Source organism: Cyphomyrmex costatus, unplaced genomic scaffold (genome assembly GCF_001594065.2).
Source record: "Cyphomyrmex costatus isolate MS0001 unplaced genomic scaffold, Ccosl1.0 scaffold164, whole genome shotgun sequence".
NCBI lineage: Eukaryota > Metazoa > Arthropoda > Insecta > Hymenoptera > Formicidae > Cyphomyrmex > Cyphomyrmex costatus.
The window spans coordinates 2,066,678-2,088,018 of NW_017275653.1; the positions used below are offsets into that span (position 1 = coordinate 2,066,678).

General features: G+C 34.9%; 1 protein-coding gene across 1 annotated transcript; it reads left to right on the plus strand.

Annotated features, from left to right (window-relative positions):
- The first annotated feature begins 6,699 nt into the window (after positions 1–6,699).
- LOC108771694 (uncharacterized) lies at positions 6,700–20,973 on the plus strand. The gene is made up of 10 exons (XM_018537051.1): positions 6,700–6,755; positions 6,832–6,957; positions 7,387–7,513; positions 14,805–14,982; positions 17,652–17,769; positions 17,912–18,168; positions 18,627–18,929; positions 19,045–19,272; positions 19,513–19,653; positions 19,924–20,973. Exons 2-10 carry the CDS (start codon positions 6,851–6,853, stop codon positions 20,058–20,060), a joined length of 1,596 nt encoding a protein of 531 aa, XP_018392553.1. The 5' UTR covers positions 6,700–6,755; positions 6,832–6,850; the 3' UTR covers positions 20,061–20,973.
- Positions 20,974–21,341: the final 368 nt, after the last annotated feature.

Consider the following 21,341-nt stretch of genomic DNA (forward strand, 5'->3'; position numbering starts at 1 on the left):
TTGCGACAGTCGTCGTATCGTCGTTGGTGTACGATCAGCGTAAAATTGGTGCGAAAAGTTTAAGACGTACCTTAAAGGACGAAAACTCAACGAAAAAATAAATTGATGTTATTTATGATGGCCGTTCCTTGCGACGGCGGCGTGTTTATCCACTTTAGATGCAAGGACGAAGAGAAGTTTAAATCGATCTAAATGCCACGGGCGAGTCCGTAATTCTCGACCCCGTTTTCTTTCCTCGATTGCCTCGATACTAAATTGCCGCACTTAATTATGATATCGCGAAAAGGGATTTGACAATCTCTTATTTCGATAATAAAGCAATAAAATAAATTCCGATCGATACAAGTAATTATTCCTGATCTCATTTTAGTATAATTTAAAAAATTACTGATGTAAAAAACGTTAAAAACGCTTCTACAATTTTCTGCAGCATTTTGTTTAGTTTAATTTAATCAAACTCTATAGGACAAAAAAGTCACTATATAGTACAATAATAGTTGAAAATAATGTCATATTTTGATGCAAGAATTACAAAAAAAGAAATGAATTATAACAAATTTTACTCAAGGAAAAGTAGTAAGATCTTAAATACAAATAGATCTCCGTTCTCTCTAAAAGTGAAATAAAAAATTAATTAGAATTCAGATTTATTTGTAGGATCTGTGATATAGTATTAATTTTTGTAATTACAATCGACTTTAAATACAAATAGACGTTAATAACCCACGTTGTTGTCGCTTCAACACGATTTTATAAAACTGAAATATTTCAAACGTAGACGCCTAGATTCTCCGTGTATTATATCTATATTGAGCAAGAGTACATGATTTCACACAAAATTATGAAATGAATTAATCAGCATGCCGTCGCATCGGTGCGACATCCAGTTGGCTCTACAGTCATTAAAGCATTCGTGTTAATTAGCTCAATTATACCATAATAAACGAGCGGGAATAAAATCCCTGATCAATTTTACACGAAAAATGATCGCTTGGGGAAACACCTGGCGCATCGCGACATCGCGACATGTATTTATACATTGGTGTCGTTCCCGTTGCCGGAAATAATGAGAATACTTGCTAAATGTCTCGACGAACAAGCCAAGCTGGAAATGCAATTTAATTAAACTTATAAAAAAAAAATAGATAATTGCTTCTGCTATATAAAACAAGCAAGTAAAAGCGTGTATTACGTAAAAAGCTTTGGCCGATGAGGAAGTGCATCATTTCTATATTACTTAAAGAAGAAACGATTTAACGATTACGATCGGGTTACGAGTGAATGCAATCATTTGATAAAAAATATTTGTTCCATGAGTCGTTCGTTCTTATAAGGCATGTAATATAATTAACGGTGTTGTATATTAACTCGCGAATTTTTGTCAAGTGACTCAATTTAATGGAGAAATAATTCCTGTAGAATTTATATTGTCAACCTTAAATTAAACCGATAAATTAGAAATAAAACGTATGCACATTATATTAACTGTAAATTTAAGTTTATTACATTAATATTTAAGTCGCGAAAAGAGGGATTGGCAACAGGAGCTAATATATAGCCGCGATAGCTAAATTGTGCATTTCAAAATGGGAACAGCTAATGCTATTGATGCCCAAGCTAAATTTATTAGCTATTTGCACTTATGAACCGTAACAACGAATTTTTACTAATAGAAACATACGATAATATATGTACATGTGTGTGTGTGTGTGTGTGTGTGTGTGTGTGTGTGTGTTGTGTGTGTTGTGTGTGTGGAATTTGAATACATTTAGTATTCTTTTAGCTGCTTATATTAATAATACTTTTAATTTCAGCAAATAAAGTTTCATGCCACAGTAAATGTTTTTTATCTAACAGCCAAAGGTTAGATGACACTAAGATGGTAGCTCTTATATACAGCTAAGTTTGATCCAGCTATTAAAAAGCTGCTACTGTCAAGTCATTTTTTTCTTATAGACACATGTAAAGAATATGAAGTCGTATTTCTGGAACTGTTTTCCTTTGCTTCGAAATTAACAAATAGTTTTAATTTTTATTTGCATGTGTGCTTCTTCACATTTTTTTTTGCGCGTTGGATGCGCGTTGGTTCCGCCGAAATACATCGTGCAGATAAACAACACGCAGCTTAGATACAGAATCTACTCGCACGCGGCTATTGCGTCTTGCAATTGCGAAATGTTTGTTTAGCTAACTGCAATTGCACGATAGAGTGCACACGTAGGACCTGCGTCATCCAGAGTGGCGTATGCGAACTGACATTTGAAAATGCAGGATAATTGCAGGAAAACTTATAAGAAGGAAAAGCTGTTATTTAATTCAACGTAACGTATTTATCTGTAGATGTAAAACGATCAATTTTTTAATATATAATTCTTGTAAATAGAAAATTACTTAATTTATTATTTTTTTTTAACGTCGCTTAAAGACTCATCGTTAAGAACTGTAAAAACAATTCAACAATTTATTAATTTTTTAAATAGAACCTACCATGAAAATGCAGAAAAATTAATAAAAAAAGCTGCAGTAAACGTATTCCATTTGTAGATAACAAAATATTATTTAATAATATTTGTTTATCGCGTTCTGTCTAAATGTTACTTGAAAACTTTATAATGGACGCTCATTTATATCATAACTTCTTTTTAATAGAATCTCTAATGTCTCAAAGCGTATTGCTATATCATACTTGTAAATATGGTTGTTTTAAATTACACAATTCTCTCTCTCTCTCTCTTTCTCTCTAATCTTATTTCAACAATGACTAATTTCAATGAAATACACAGGCGGCAAGGGGCGTTTCTTTGTAATTACTAATTACTCTATTTAGTAGGATGTTGTTGCAGCTTTATGGGATTAAGCGGTCGATGCTTCGGATGACGATCCAGCTGTAGTCCGATCTATTGCGTGCTGCGAACAAGAGGGAACGCGGTGAATTGCCCGCCCAATCATCTCATTACACGAGTCTGCCCGCGCGATCTCTACTGTTCCTACAGACAATTCTAAACTCCGGCTTTCGCCTATCTATTCCAATTCTTTGCTAACGTGAGAGCCGCATCTACATCCGACACATTAGACACTACGAGTGAAAATAAACTGTTAGAACTACAGGATGTAGAGAATCGTATTCATGATTCTTCTTAATTTACTAATGATGCAAACGGATACACGATGTAATATAATAGTACAAACAAATGAGTAACGTAAACGTAAGTTAAGCCCAGTTTATATATTAAATTACATTATGAAATAGTGTTCTCATATTTTGCGCTTGTCGCCTAACCGATCTACCATTTCAGTCACGCGATCGAGCATGATCGAAAAAAAAATGTCACATCGGATCGAAAGCGATTTTTTTCTGTTAATATACGACTCGAGGAAAACCGATCTCTGTTTCAACAACAGCTTACTTTTACGAGAGCACGTCACTCATTCGTTTCACCGCTTCTCGATTTCGCATGCACCGTCTTTCCGCCAGCGCAAAATTTTTTTCGCGACTAATTTAATTCTCTATAAATAATAACTCGTGTTCGCCATTGTTTGTCACTCTTCGTTGCTGGTAACTCGCAATGGCACTTCGCTGATCGCAATGTCAATGTCTCCGCAGGATATCCGCGTCGCTTTGCAAACCGAAGTACCAGCATGGTGGCGTCGGTCTCTCTTCTACTTCGTGAACGTGGGCACTGTACAACCGTCCCTTTGGATGCGCCCCCTCGCCCCCGAACCCCTCCGCGGCATGATCGTCATCGTAGTCGTCGTGTTCGTCGGAGTTGTCGGAGGGTCGGAGTTCATTGTGCCACAAGTGCATTCCGAGTACCGGCGACGCCAATTGCTCGTTACGAGCCGCAGTTGCGAATCGCTCTGTGAAAGCGACAGTGACATTTCCCGGAGCGAGGGCTCGGCCCTCGCGAGAGATCGGTCCTGAGATCAGAAAAAAGACGCCGTAGGATTGTGCACATCTGCGAGATGATACTCACGCTCTCGCGAGATAAAGAGCAGCGACATGGTCCCGCGTTTCGCTTATTTCGACACGACGCCACTTTGCGCGAGGCAGCAGCTTCACGTGTAATAAGAAATTAATTTTAATTTCATTTCGAACGCGCGTGTCTTCAACGAGACTTGTGAGAAACGTGGTGTGAATCAAGATTTAGCGTGGAAGTGATACAGAAGTCACGTGGATTATATTGAAGGTGTACGTTGCAGTGAGTAAAACTCACACTAAAATATAGACAGTAAGAGATAGACAGAATAGATAGAATGATTTTCTCATGTTACTCGTGAATTAGTAAAGTACATGAATTATAATACTAAAATACAATGTGAATTAACATTTACATATAATGAATATTGTCAAAATTTTAATTACATAAATTTTGGAACGTAAAAGAAAACTGTTGCAGGAAAATTTTGTAATTATGTCGAAAAAATCATCCTTAGTATTATTATTATATTTTATTATTGCTGTAATTATATATATGTATATAATAATTAGAAGTCGTTTGATCAGAGAGAAGGCGATTCTTTCCACAAGTAATGATATTAACCCGCATGACGAATGCATTTAAATTGCACGCGATAATGTGACGCATATCCTTCTTTCTTTTGCGATCGGATAATTGCAGTGGACACGTTATTTTATTTTCTTCTCTCCTTTCGTCATAAACTGTCGCGAAAAAAAATTGTTCTTTCACTTTAATTGACACAATGGTAATTTTATCATTACATAATCGCTTGTAAGAGAACTCGGTGAAACGCATAGTGTAAACTGAGGTAGCATCAACAACGAGGATAATTTGCATCTACATTTTCATTACTAATTTTGCAGTCCTACACAAGACTCGGCGCGTTCTCGGCATAGGCGTTTCGATAATTGCAAATTGTGTAATCGCAACATTTACCGTCCGAGTTTCTTCTACACTGCTTTAGGTAAATTTTAAGGCGGATACGGACTTGTTGCGTATTCGCGTATTGTATCAATTACGTATCGATTCAACGATAGGATACGGTACGCCTTCGCATATCATAGTATCAAAGTTTTGATTCGCAACGTCTACACGGTGATGCGATACAATACGCAAGAAGTTCTATATTCGTCTTCTAATTATTCGCAAAACAGGATGTTTGAAGCGATTTTTGCATAAATGAAAAAGTTGACGACTTCTGAATTAGTATTAAAAAACAAATATCTTTGAAATTTATAATTTAGTTGCACTGGTTTAAGTTCTTTTTCGTGACAACTACGTCATAAATTTATTGCGGAATCTTACTTTAGTAATCTCGATATACAAATACATATATACATCATAAAATACAAAGCTATAAAACATTGAAAGTATCGCGCAACCTGTTAACTCTCAGAATTTATTGAACTACAAGAAATTTATTGCTCTTTTATGTTTATCGCAATTATACATATCGAGCCATTCGAAATGAGATCATCTTTTACCAAAGATATATAAATAAATAATTAATTAAAAATATAAATTTCAAAAAAATTCGATAAAACGCTATTTGATTAGCTTTTTGTGGATTATGAGTAATAATTAAATTGCGCATTGCATTTGTATGTTTTAATTAACTATCAACTTTCACGACGTGTAACGACATATAAAGATATATAACGACATTAGAAACTGCGTATTTCGAAAAATTTCTTTCGAAATACTCTCTAGGCTGTCGTAACAATAAATTACAAATAAGAAACAGAATTCTCACACGAATAGAACAGCTGGTCGACGCGTTTGAATGAACATATATCTCAATTTCTTGTCAACTCCATATGAAACTAACGGATAGAAAAACATTATGCTATGTGTGGTACATGTGAAATTTTGGTGCGACCTTCGTTGACATCATCAGTATTAGTTAATCGGATTAACGTGCCGCGCGCGTGGCTGCTTTTCTAATCAACCGCGAAATTCTTATTTCTTTCGCATCGTTTTCGCAATTCATCGTTTAATACAAAAATAGCAACTATAAAGACATTCCTAGAATTACAGTTGAATATTAAATGACGTTACGGAATTATTTGTACGCCTTCAGTTATAAGTACGTCAAATTAATAAACAATGAGGTATTCTGGCGTGGCTTGATCAGATCAAACCCCCGGAATAATTCAATACGCAGAATCAGTACGCAGAATTATCGCAAAATTATCACGACGTTTGTTACGCAAAATAGGTATCTTTTCTCGCGCAAATATTGACTTTGGCTGTATAGCATTTTATTCTATTGTACAATATTCTGCATTGTTCTCGCGACACTTTGACATTTATATTTGACGCATATTCAATATTCAATGTCGCACTTGTACCGTGCTATGATTAGGGTCAGTTAATACTTCCTCCTAAATACCTTTTCGGAGGGGACGTTACTATCATGCACGCATTGCGACAAGTATTTCCGACCACATCCTGTACGAATGTCAGAACAGTGTCATAATAGTACGAGTGAAGACTTAATCGAATTTTCCTTCATCAAATTATTACTATTTATAATTATTCAAATTATATTATATTATAACACATTTAGTCACTGAAATTCATTTATCACGAGTCTAAATTTTGTTTAAATTATTGAAACACGAGATACACTTTTTATTTGATAATAATTTTTTTTCGTCTGATGGATATACCATATAAAAAGATGAGAGGATCACTTTTACTTGAACAACGCCAACAACCACCGGAATTTCTTCGATGTGGATTTTTCTGAAGAAATCGTGTTTGAGGCTCCAAGATACCTCTGTTTTTTTCGCGGTAAGTACATTGCCGCTCCTTAATATTCATGTTACACTGACTGTATGTAGGAAAACTAATCGAGGGACTCTTTTAGATCTCGCAATTTTACTGAAATGAGTCTTTCGGAGATTTTGTGGATCTTTCTCCTAATTGCGACATTTGAAACAGTGTCCATCGCTAACTCATTGACCGGAGATCACATTTGCTCAAGAATAGAGAAGTTAGTACCAAAACACAAATAAATATGCAATTGTTAGATAAAGTTCATTATATACGATCTTCAATTGGTGTCAAAATTAAAAAATAGAATTTTATTTATAATTTTATACGTAAAAAATTTGGACAATACACGCATATGTAAGAAATTGTAATAAAATACAATATATACATATGGAAATACAAATAAAATTCTATTCTAAAATCAACACAAACTATAAACTGTTAAAAATTAGCTCAAAGTGGCAATTCCATTTTCGAGCAGTTCGATACCTTTTTAAAAGACCTTCACCTAGAAGCCTTGACAATGCAATCGGTATACGTAATACCTATGTACATAAATCATTATTATGCTCACACCTCGCGCATATCGCTGTAAGCCCGATAAGGGAATCGCGGGACTAGTGGGTAGTTAATCAACCGTACGTTACAGTTACACAGTTACGTCGTACGAAACTTACACTGAGCCAGTTGTAGTCAACTCATTCACCTGGTGCTTACAAATTCCCCCGAGATGTCCCAAGACGCGGACCGAACTACGACAACGATATCGTGTGAAGGTAAGTTCTGATGTTTTTCTTTCCTTTTACGGCTCACAATCAGCCTTAGTATTTGACGAGAAAACACACAATAATTGATCATTAATATTAATTATTTTACATTGATATATAAAAAATAATTTATACTTTGCATAGTTTTTTTTCACAAATTAAATTCAGAAACATCAAAATTTTTAATTAATTCCTTGAATATTTGTTCCTTTTCTAAAAATCGTATTAATATACAATTTAATTCTATCACTATATTATGCAAAAACTAATTCACTCTTCACCGGAAACTCAATTTTCCATATAATTAGTACAGGATCTTTTCCTTTCTTTCTCGATTAATTTGGCAGTACATCCTGAATAGCTCTACGAAAAGATTGGGAAAAAACAATAATTAGAGAATTCGTTAACGATAGACAGACATTTGCATCGAGAGACTTTTTCCGACGCAAGTATCTACGTAAGCAATTTCATTGTCTATTCATCAGCCAATCCTAATTTATATTGGGGGAGGATTCTCTCAAACTTCTCAAAGGAATAGGAAAATATGTTAATCTTGTACACAACATAAAAGATTTTGCGTAAAATGTTGTGAAAGGCTTTGGCACATAATAGGTAAGAAAATACCGTTCCATCGAACAATTGGCGATTGTATGTATTATATAATCTGACTTGATCTAATTTTTTTTTCTTTTTTTTTTAAGCAATTTCAGTTTCAATCATAAAAATTCTACTTTGTTATTGTTGTATCAGAACAGCGATCATCGTATGTACCCTGAAACCTCGTAATAGCGAACCCCTCGAAAAATCCTTTCCGCACTATGAATAACATGATTGTGAAATAGTAGTAACCACTAAAATCTTGAATTTCATTGTTTGGAATGAAATAGGGGCCATCTCGTTTCATATCGTTCAGAGCTCCGAATCGCATGCTCTTGCGTTTCATAGTGTACATAAGAGAATGTTTACTTTTCACACTTCCGCCCCAGAGGAAAAATGATCGTTATCCCAATACAGCGGCAGCAAAGTGGAATTTTCATGATCGAAACTGAAGTTGTCCAAAAAAGGAAAGAGGTGCAATCGCAAGACAATAGAACCATAATTTATTCTAACGTCAGCAAAATTGCGTCGCGGAAGAAGTTACATAAACCCCCATTTCCACGCCTCGTTATGGAAAAATGTCGTTTCCCAGGCAACGTGAATGGAAAACGATCGGCGAAACACCTCTGGCGGGTATCCGTGCGGTAAATAGTTCCACATACGCGACGCAATAAAAGAACCCGTCTGTTCTTCCGCTTTTGCCTCTTGCTCTCCTTCTTTCTTGCTACTCCACGTCCTTGTTCTCCGCCTCTTTCTCTTCTTTCCCTCGCCTCTGCCGCCGATATGAGCTAATTACAGGGAAAGTCCGTATTAAGCGACCGTCTGATTAAGTAAATAAATAAAAAGAAAATGTGGACACGCTTGAGCGTCGGGGATGACAGGAGGGGGACGCAGTAGCTGCAATTACGCCCCGTGAAATGCGGAATTGACGAATCGCGCCGAAAGAAGGAGGAACCTGTCCTGTCTCGGGATTACGAAACAATCCAGAAGCGGGCCATTAGCTGAAAAAGACTTCACACAACTTTGTACCGTATCTTTGTGCGGTACCCTCGAGAAGGGAAATGCCGGAAGTCGACGATTTAACAGCGAGCGTTTAACTTATTGACGCGTCGCAGGTAACAAGACAATTTCTCTGAAGATGCGCGGGCAGGTAAAGACATTTCTTGTGAGATAATTCTGAAGAACATCATCGTGTAACAGTGCGGTGCATAAACAGTATAATATTACGGTCAGAAATTACGCGCACGCGATAAATATCGATAGTGTCTAAGTCCTGCATGCAATTGCAACGCAAACAGATATTCAAGGTATTCAGGTATGTTCATTGTTTGTAATTTAACGAGACGTCAGGTCTCGATATTGCTTCAATTAAAGCACGGGTTACCGAGACGCGAATGTAATAAAGTCAGTGTGAAATCTCGCGGCAATTTACAGGCGCCGGAGCAGCCCGATAACAACCGTACGAAAGTGAATTGCCGTCGTTTAACGGCAATGAGACATGACGTGCGTCATGTAAACAAAGTCCCAACGAACGACAGATGTAATTGATGTGTAAAAAATACTACGTGTCATCGACCAGACGGATCTCGAGTCTCGTGCGTAACAATTCTAACGCTAAGATCGAGATAAGATTGTATGAGAATGTAATCTCGGTGGAATTCATTTTTTATATCCAAACATATTATATCTTGCATTAATTGTCCTGTTTGTAATCATAGAAAAAAGGGAAGTATAATGTGTCGTTATTTTTGTTCGTCTGTAACAAGATATTCGAGAGAAGAATGTCAAAGGCTAAAACCTCCATTTTTTCAGAAAAAGATTGCAAGAAATCAGAATGACTAACATAAATCCAGAGATTAAAGTTTTCATGTATAATCTATGAGTCGTCATCAGGATTATTTAAACACAAAGATCTTTGTATATAATAATGTGGTAGTTCAACGCATCGCTGAATCGAATCCAAAATAGGATCATAATTAGAAACTTCAATTATTGCTTATTTAATTATAATGTAATTAGTACTAATTGAATTATAATTAAATAAGTAACAGTTGAAGTTTCTAATAATGATCCTTTTTTACTTACAACCGTTTAACTCAAGGTGTCAAAATTGGTGACGTTATACGGGAGAAACTCGCACTTTCTCACAGGATTTCACGAGGTCGGACAAATCGCTCGTCCGCCAATTAGAACACGGCTCTTCGGAATCTCGGCTGGCTTTGAAAATTTGTGTTTGCCGCGCTACTCGCGAATCGAGGAATTGGCCGGAAGTGAAATGATCTCGTTCGCGCTAGCGCGTTTCGTAATCGGTATGCCGCACCGGTGTGCATTATATCAAAGTCGACAGGGAACGATCAGCCTAAAATGGAAACTTTAGCGTATCAAATACCGGCGAGGCGTATACCTATGTTTGGGACGAGAACGCCCGCAATGTAATCACATAAGTAAGGTGCATAGGCAATAGGCATACTTGCATGTACACATACATGAGGCATTTTGCACGGTTTATTATATGGACAATGAACTTACTTGATGCAGCCTAGAAAAAAAGTGAAGAAAAAAAGGATATTTCGCCATTATATCGACATTATGCGTCACGTACGCTACTATAATTATTGTTTCGAAAGTCTTTTTTCTCTTGGTAGAGGAGATACTTATCTTTGTTAAAATAAAATGTTGTTTTTAACGATCTTCGTATATAGACAATTGCCACACACTTAATTTGCATTTAGCAAATCCAGTTTCGTTAAAATCTAAGCTGAATTAAAAAATGAAATAATTAATTTATTTATTATGATAATAATTATTGAAAATAATTATATAATACGGTAAAATTGGTAAAATCGCCGATTTCTTTATGTAAAAAAATGTTATCCCTTTTATATTATTATAGAATTTTTTATTATATTGCACAAAGTTCATTATGTAACATAATTAAATTTAAAATACAAGATTTTGTACAAAACCGATTAATTAGAATTAAGAGTAAATAAACATATTCTTTCATTTCCATTCAAAGAATTCCTAACAGTTTATCCGCATAACAAGCAAATAATCAATATGTTGCAGTTCCTATGTGTAACTTTCATTAACGATTCGCGTTAATTGCTCGAGATCTATCATTAATAGAATCACCTGCGTGTTATATTCACTATCGACCTACTTAGAGCTTTGCGAGGCAACTATCGTATTATCGCGATACGATCTGTATATACGATGGTGGCGTACGAGGTAGTGCTATGATGCAAAACAATTACAGCTTTCATCGAAGCTTCGCCAATCCGGCGTTTATCGAAGCCACGAATCTACTCGTCGGATCGTATACATGCCTTACGAATTCACCTCGCCGCGCGCGCGCGATCGAAGGTTCAGCTTGTTAGCATACGAAACATCATCATGTTTTGCACGTACTCGCATCGGCTGCGTAAGAAACTGTGCAGTTGATAATGCAATGCTCACGTAAAAGTGACTCAACGGCGCGCGGCGCAGCGGCGCGAATTCCAGCGAAGGTGCCGTTATGCGAAGGTAATCGTTTCCCTCGCTAATTTGCCAGACGTATTCTTGGAAACTGATGAACATACAAATGTTAGATTTGTTCTTTTCAGCTGAACATCTTCACAGTTTAGCTTTCCTTCTTTTTCTCTTCACGTGGAGAAAATAGGAGAAATAAATGAACGGTGTAAGCAATCCACCTAAAAAGAACAGGCCTCTTGTAATGCAAAACTGTAACGCTATCTTGCGTTTGAAAATGGGCCATAACGTCGGTGAACGCGAGAAATCTTTTTTTTTTTTCTACTTTTTCCCGTCATTGAAAAACAAGAGAAGCCGCTTTGTTTGGAGTAGATTGGAGTTATTGGAAGGGAATGAAGCTAAACTGTAATATACCGTTAATTATCGCGGAGAATTATGGGCGAATAAAGTGGCCGCGGTGCGCGAGAAGCGAAGTCGTTAATTTCTCAAAGAAACGTATTAAACGTAATGTAACTAAAGGATTGTTTGTATGCGATCAAGTTAAAAAGTTGTTGTTAATAACGTTCAATAACAAGATACATCGATACGTATGACGTAATTGACATTTATAATAGCAATGTCAACCAACGTCCGAATTGAAAAAAAAGGAAACGTTGAACAAAAAATGCGAGCAGGATAATATTGTATAATGAGCAAAAATTACCGTTGAACAAGTCGAGGTCACTTAGCGTTTTCTACTAGAAAACGTCTGGATTGCAAAACTTTTGAGTAATAACGTGTTTTTATAAGCATTAAATGAGAAAGAAAAAAGAGAGTAAGATTTTTCTGTGCTATAAAAATCAGGATATCGTATTATTAAGTTAAACTTTAAAAAAACATTTTACACTGTTTTAATCTGGGACGTTTCAAATATATATATTTGCAGAATAAACATTGTCAATAAATTATGTAAATTATTCAGTTGCATCTACAGCTAAATTATATTATACATGACATTCACAATTTAATTAGATGCTTATATTTAATACAATTATAATATAATCGATTTAATTCATTCTTACGAAACTATTACTTTAGGATTACTTGGAAATTATTACGCAATTCCATCATACGCATTCGCGGATAATGATCTATTGCAATTATAAATCTACATGTTCTATGATAAGACAACAGGGTCATGTGGATGCTATCGAGATGACGCTATCGAGCATCACAAGATTTCTGAAATCGATAATGTCGATCAAAATGCATATACGGTATAACATGGCCCACTATAGTTATAATTGAACGCAATATTGTAATCAATAACTTATCTCTCCTCTTTGTGAAAGAGAGTCTCCTTACGCAAGTAAAAGGTTGCTATGGGAATTAATCATGTCAGTTACGGCGTTTAGTAAGAACAAAAAACTTTGATGTCAGTTTCCAATGCATCTGGTAGCTCTCGCCATAAAGATCTACAACTCCAAATGATTTATGACGAGACACGGAACATGTTCATCAATTAACTTAATGGCTTTACAGTCGAGGTTTTTCGTATATAGAAATTACTGTTCAACACTAAATATTAGATTATGATATATAAATAAAAAAAACTTACTTCCGCGTGAGTCAATATTATATGATTTAATGGGAAACGGTTTAAATGTTAATTCTTTTTAAAAATAGTTTTAATTTTTTAAATTAAATCTGTAGACTGTTACGCTTTAAACTGGACTAAAACAATTTAAAAAAGTTTATATTTTTTAACTGTTCTAAGAATTAATTAAATTGTTTAATTATTAATTAAATTAATTAAATTGACATTTTTTAATTATCTATTGTAATTAATGATTTATTATATGAACTAAAATGTATTTTATATAATTTTGCATAAAAGATTATCTTCAATATTAAGAAAAATCTTGAAAAATGAATTAAAAAGCGACAATGATTCCTCCCATATGACACATTTTATATATATAATATATATACATATATCAAAATAGAAAAACCTTCACAGTGAAAGCAAAAGAGAGCGTTTAAATATGACTCAGTTTGCATATAATTCAGTTTATATCAGATATTTTGTTTATGATGGTAAGAATAAAAAATGTCGTTATCTTTCTAAAAGCATGTCAAAATGTCTGGTTGAAAAATTGAAGGTATAAAATTTACATAATGCTCATTAAAGGTGCACTACCCGAGTCGGATTTCGTTCCGTAATCAAGCAAAAGAGGAATATCGAACGTATATGGCACATTGCTCCACGCAATATGTAAAATGAAAATCACGTAATACGATCGCAGAAGCAATGAATAGAGATAAAATGTAATAACGCTCGCATGAAAGAGGAAAAGCTATATTCCTGATTCAATATTTGATTGCAGCGGACACTGCAATTTTTATGCGCACGTGTCTTTTTTATAAAAAATTTGTTATTGTTTTAGTCTTCGATATTTAATAATCAATGAAGGCCAATATTTCTCCCAAAAACCATATAATAACATTTAGAAAATAATAATCAAACGTTAATAGAGAAATTTGTTAAAATAAAAAATTTCTGCAATCTCTCTTGAAGGCGAAATGTATGTATTATGTATTAACTCAAACGATATGCGTATAACAAATAAAAAAGCAACAAGTAAGTTTATTTCTTATAAGAAAAAATTAAAATTAAATAAGCTGTTATTTTTTCAAGGTTCTTACTTCGTTTTTTGTTTTCTATCATAATTGCGGTATTTTTACATGTCGCTTGGACGTGTTTAGTCGGTCAATTCAATGTTACGAGATAGGAACTCGTTATGCACGCGTGTGTTCCTCATCTTGTTTCTCACTATCGTCCCCCTTCGCATCGCGTGCCCTCTCTGCACATTCCAGCCGTTCTCACTTTTACTCTCGCCGATGATCGAAATCTCGTGCCTTAAAGAGTGATATAACGTCTTATCTCAAGAATTCTTCGTCTTAGCTGAAGTTGTCGGTGAAATCGTTTTCAAAACGAAGAAAAAAACACCAGAACAATATAGCCTCTCTTTCTAACGTCCACACTCGATTAATCTTATTAACAATGTTGATGTCAGACCGTAGAATCATTTAATTATTATGTATCAACGTGAAGGAATTATTAGCGATTATTCAAATCGTTCTCCTGTTGAGAAACTGTTGAAATGAAAAGTGTTCTTTTGACATGACAGACACTTTAATGTACATAATAGATCAATTAAAATATAAATGTATCTCATAATATGTTTTGCAGACGGAGAAAAAATCGAGGATTCTGAAGGAATGCTGCGAAGGATACAAAATGATTCACGGCGATGCGGAAATGGATGCGAGCTGTTCACCATTTTGCGAAAAATGTGTGGTAGGTGTGTGCGTCGCACCGAACGAATGCCGTTGCAATCCTGGATATTATGGAGATGACTGTGCTCGTGGTGAGTTTGAAATGAAATCAACAGTCATTAGGCAACGTTTCTCTCTTTTCTCTTCATTAAATATCTAATCGATGTGCTAATACATTTCTAATACGTAGTTACCATTGGTAATTAACAATTATAATTTTGAAATTTTTACGTAATTAAGATGCTCCTTAAGATTTTTATGCTTTTTAGTGAATTTAATATACATTAATTATCATAATTATTTTTAGTTTCTGAATAACGCATTCCAGAAAAATTATATTCTAAAGAATAAGAAACTAAAATTTTTTTTTCCTTACGTTGGTGAAACTTAATGATATTTTTTCAATTTACTGCCTTCATTAAGTTAAGAATTAACATACCGTCATTTCAACGTAATATAGCACAACTTGCTATAATATAGCAAATAAATTTGTATTGAACGACAATTGTGACTATTTAAGACGATGACAGTTGTATCTATAATATTACTGTCAACACGAATATATCAGAGTGTGCCCCAAAGAGATACTATCTTAAAGAAACAACGAAAGCATTTTAAAGAAGATCATTGAAATGAATTCTTCAGCTGACGACTTGCAACATCTTTTATTTATTAAACTTGATTGAATAATGTTTGCAGTGCCAATTAGGCGTTGATAAATCGCTATGACATTTAAAAGGAGTATATTTAAACCAAGGCAATAAATAGCGATGAATATACATGCAAAATTGACTGAATTAATACTTTGAAAAACTTGAAGGTCTGTTAAATAATTAATTGAACCGTATAATTCTACTAATTTTGCAATGATCTCAGCCCGAAGAATAAGATCTAAAATTAAGAAAATAAATGGTGCGTCGCGCGGTGATTGTGAAACAAAATTGAGAGCGAACAGATCTGAAACGAAATAGCAGCAAAACGCAATGAGAAATTTTACGCTCCATGAAACGGACCGACCTTCCACGATCGCAAGAACGCGCGTGTGAAATGACTGTTTCCAGTAGATAGTACTTCCACGCGAATCATAATAATGAGTGGGATTTCTCATGTAATTTATACAACGCATCTCGTTAAAACTGATGTTAACCCACACACGTACTTCTGCAAAGCCACCGTGGCATAATCATGGTGTTGTAAAATAACGACTTAATAAAAATTATTAATAATTCTTTGGGTTAAGTTTTGACAGTCTTTGACTATAGGACACGTAAAAAAAATATCGTTTCCTTGTTTAAAAAATAATACAACTAAAGAAATGTTATTTTTTAATTATTATTATAAGTAAGTTAGGTAAAAATTACTCTATCAATCAGTAAATGTAAACTAACTTAACTTCATAGTCCATTCGCCAAATAGCACTTGTGTTCTTAAAGTTTTATAATATACTTTTTCTACAAGACAGTAACATATTTTTTGACTCATGTTTTTTTTTATAAATAAAAAGAAAATTCTACAAACAACATTTATAAAGTTAAAACAGTTTTAATGATCAAAGTTTGAAGAAGAAATTATTTTATTTTGAATTTAGTCATTTTAGTTGATCAGAGTATTTATAAACTATTGATGATATTTCATTATGTCACTTTTGATCAATTATTCCTGATTTGTTATAATTTTATAGGATATCAGAACCACATCTCAAAAATTTTTAAGAGTTATGAAACGAAACTAACAAAAATGACATTTAATTATAAATTAAATTAAAAATAAAAGAATATACATTATAAATATACATTATAAATGTATATTCTTTTTTGTTTTTTTACTTAATTGTTTAATTAGTCAATAATTTTCTGTTAAGTTTAAAAATAGATTTTCCTAAAAATCTTTATATTTTTAGAATTATATCACTTTTGAAATACTATAAAGGAACGATAATTGCTTTCTCATTATCAAAAGTTTTAATTATAAATTTTCTCATCCCTTAATATTCGGACCTATTAACATTAATGAGAAGCTTTTATAGCATTTGACACAATTAAATCCCCCAAAATTTCATTTTTTCTCTCTCCTTTGCAGTTTTTTTTTTTTTTCTAAAATCGCGTTTATAAAGTTAATGATAAGACATAGGTTGTCAAACAAGCAGAATCCGCGGGTTGCACGCAACTGTTGCGCCAATACGATCGGGGAACGCTTCGAAAGTTGCGGAAGCCCGGAAGTTACGAAGCCACTACTTTCCCGTGAACGTTCGAGAAGGTCGTGGGCGGCGTACAGTCGATCAGATACAACGCGTCCGACGTTCGCATAACGCAATCGCGACGTCGATGCTTTATAAGAGACATTCGCGTTGTATGACAAACGTTCGCCTTAAACATTTCGAAGATACGATCTACAACTTTTGCAAACTTAATAATTTTACTTGCATGTATTTACGAAACGTTTAATAGCCCTCTTTTATATGGAAATTGCCTTTTCTTATCTGTCAACTATCCATGAAATACGTTGACACATTGCAGATTAAAATACAAACTTTTTTTATTCTCTCACATAATATAAGAGAGATCGGGGCACTTTGTTAAACAACTAATTATTATGACGAAAATGCAATAATGTCATATAGAGATTTTACGTAAAACAATACCTTTTGAACAATTACGAAGGCCATACCTACTCAAACACGTGTAATTTTTTTACTCATAATAAATGTTCCAAAAACACGTTCATACAATTATATAATGCACTAATTAATTTTATTTTATAGCGTGCCCATTGGGATTTTGGGGTCTTGAATGTACAGAAATGTGCGATTGCGGGGAGAGTAGTACCTGCGATTCTGTATACGGCATTTGTCAATGTTCTCCAGGACGACAAGGACCTCGGTAAGTGTTAAAAAATATCAATGATCACGGTAGCTCAAAAATACCATGTTTACCGAATAACAATAAGTAGCTCGAGATTGTATTCGTTGGAGCACACATTAAATCAAGTGATACTATAAAAATTGGGTACTTCCTTTTGCAGATGCGAGGAGTATTGCGCAATCGGCCAATGGGGCCCGGATTGTGCAAACGAATGCACATGTCAAAACTGGGATAATGGCTGCGATGCCGTAACCGGAAGCTGCACTGACGACGATGTCTCTTCGGTCGAGCAAACGTCGCCCGCTTATTTGCAGAGCTCTACTACCGACCGTCTACCGCAAACATCAGGAATTAGTAATACGGAGCATACAGAGATTGTCTCTGTGCCACGCGAGACCACTGAACGCCAGACGGAAGGTAAAATAATACGTTCAATCGAAGAAAACTTGTAGACTTTAGAGTTGCGCAACTGTTTGCCAGGAAATAAAGAAATGGATCTCCATCCTTTGAAACATTAATGGAAACGTCTCAAAAAAACGAATTCAAACAAAAGTTGCCGATTAAAATTAGTGTTAGGGAAAGCAAGTTTTTCGTACGTTTTCGTATGTTATTATGAAAAGTATAAATATAATCCATCACATGTTAAGATAAATCAGATCATTAAACATAAAGTTTAAGCTCGAGCTTTGATAGCTGAGCTTCTTCACAGAAGTCGATCATCAATTCTTTTGAAGAAGCTCGAAGAAGTTTGGCTCAGCACTCTGAATCTGTACAACGACGATATATGACATTTTTGTTTTTTTCGCAACAGTAATAGATTACATTAGTTAAGCATAATTATAATTATTAAATATAATAATGTTTGCAATATTTAGATCCAACCGCAGGTATCAATAACAGATGGAATGACATCAATTACATTCCGAAAACGACGAGTCCAGTAACAGCTTCAATCATAGCCCCTCCTCAGGGGGTAGAAGTCTCGGCAAATGAAATGCAAATGAAAAATCCTTCTACCACTGCTCGTCCTGTGATCGTTTTAGTCTCCGTTCCCGAACGTAGAAGGGATGCTGAAAAGGATATGCAAAAGTTCGTGACGGATGCTCTTCTCAGACATGTCCAAAGCGACAAAAGCATCAGCGTACCAAATGTCGATTACGTAAAAACTATTCACAAAGGTACCTACTGTCTCGGGACACTTCAAAAATGCATGTAAAAACCTTTGTCTTGTTTTTGTACTGCAATGCTCGATTATTCGATCTCTAACAAAACATTTCTATATCGTTACGACAGACGATATTCAGACACCAACGCCGGTCTCGTTGGACATCGCTCTAATCGTCGTAGCCGCAATTGTCTCCCTCGGTCTTACCTCGCTCGCGGTGGTTATGGTCCTTCACATGCGCTCCAAACTATTCGAGACCATTCGTCTTGCTGTCTACGATGACGAGAAGACCAAAAGCCCAGAACACGAGAACGTGAACAACGGAAGGATGTCGATGGTGAACGCCACTCTGCCTCGTGAGTTATATGTTCACCTGACAGTAACATTCTCTCTTAGATTGCCAGTGAAATCCATGCGTCCTTGACCCCGATGGGTCTGGCCACGTAATCGTTTTAAGAATAGTCTTGACCGTCATAGCCAGCGAAAAACTTATCTCGCCGAGATCGTGTGATGTTGAGGCCTTTCTACTAATCATTGATCTGCAATCAGCACAAGACAATTATATATTATATTCATCGATACCGTTATGATTTCAGCACCCCCGATTGGTGCGAATCCGATATTCGCTATTAATGCAGAACCGGAAACGATACTGACGGTCGATGGCATTGAATCGCTGAATACTTATGCTAACGGCGCCGCTACAATCGGTCTGCGAATTTCTGGTAATCTTCGTGGTAAGTTTCCGCTCTTTCAATAAAGACGCACATGCACTAATAAATAAATATATAAAGAAAATTAATCTCCAAGTTAAGTAAAAAGGTCTACAAATAACGGCTAGCAGCAGTAAAAACAATTTATAATAAACGAGTATGTTACACAGACAGTTTCAGTCTGTGTTAATTAACAGTTGAAATTCAAAATACTGCGATTGTTACTTCGACTATATATCGTAAACACTTTTTTACCGATACGATTTTTAAGATCTTTAATTGCGAATCTCTCAGATCTGTTACAAGACAGCCATTACGACCGGCCATCAGCAACTCTGATACGTCTGCAGGCAAATTTGGACCACAACACGGAGCACTTGTACGACGAAATACCCATGCAGACCACTCCATCGGAGCGCAAGAATCTGTGATGGAGAAATGCACTTCCACTTACTGCGTTCATAATCCAGTCTATATCCGTATCTCTAGTTATATAGTTCAATAATGCGTCATAATAAAAAGACCTTGAAGTGTTTTTTAGGCGATCTGTCAATGATCGATGAAAAGTCGGTCGAAAAATGCGCGAAAACTGGTTTCTGACCTTACGCAGAACGCCGATAAATACGCAAGGCTGAACGTGACTGCAATTGAATGGCACAAGGTGGAGAAACAAGTCGTTCAAGCACCGTACTGTCAGTGACCGACAGTAGAATTTAATTAGCGGAGCATGCAGCTCCTTTTGAATAAACTATTTTGCAGTGTCGACAGGATGACGTCAAACTGGGGGCAAATGCACTCGATTATAATATTGCGAGCGAATGCGCAATTAGGTGGAAAAGCGCGGAATAATAGAGTCCGTGTAACGAGGGGAAAATTGCGCACATCAACTGTTATTATCCAAATGGTATTAAACGTTTATATGCAGCTTACGGGTCGGATCTATCTGTTTGCAAATAAACAGATGCGAAAATAAACTGCCCGGTATAAATCTGGTAACATCGGTATTGACGGTACAATTTACCGTTTGTGCAAATAAATTCATTATTTATTTATTCCAGTTAATATTAAGAGCGATCTTTTCGTATTTGTTTGTTGTTGCTGGCAGAACAGCGCCTGTAATATTTTAACAATATTATATTATAGAATTATTAAATAATCAGTCCTGTGGCAATCACATCCTGTGCAAAGAAATAAAACTGTTTTTCCAAGCGTTAAACATATCCTGCGATAATATAAATTTCCAAGTATATCATTAATGATATGCACGTAAACGATAATATAATCAACAAAATTTGTTATCGTAAGAGGAAATACACTTAATGACTTTCGTACACCGAAATTAAACCAAAGAAAAATCCTATTTAAAGTAAACAATATGTGCATCCTAGAAAAATATTATATAACCTTAGTATTACTTATTTCATTTGTGTCAACGATTTTAAATGATTATAATAAATTAACTTAAATAAATTGTGTAAGTATAATTGCATAAGTTTTTTCTTTACTATTATTTTTGAATTATAGTACCTTTTAAGAAATCATTTTATTATAATTTTATTAGCAGTGATATTTTTATAAACTAGGAATTATTGAGAAAAGTAATAAACTGTGTCATTATTTTCGATAGTATTCTCCGGTGTTTTTTTATAAAGGGAAAGAGAAATTTTCCGTTTCTATGTCATGCGATAATTTAATATATCTCTTCGTTTTGT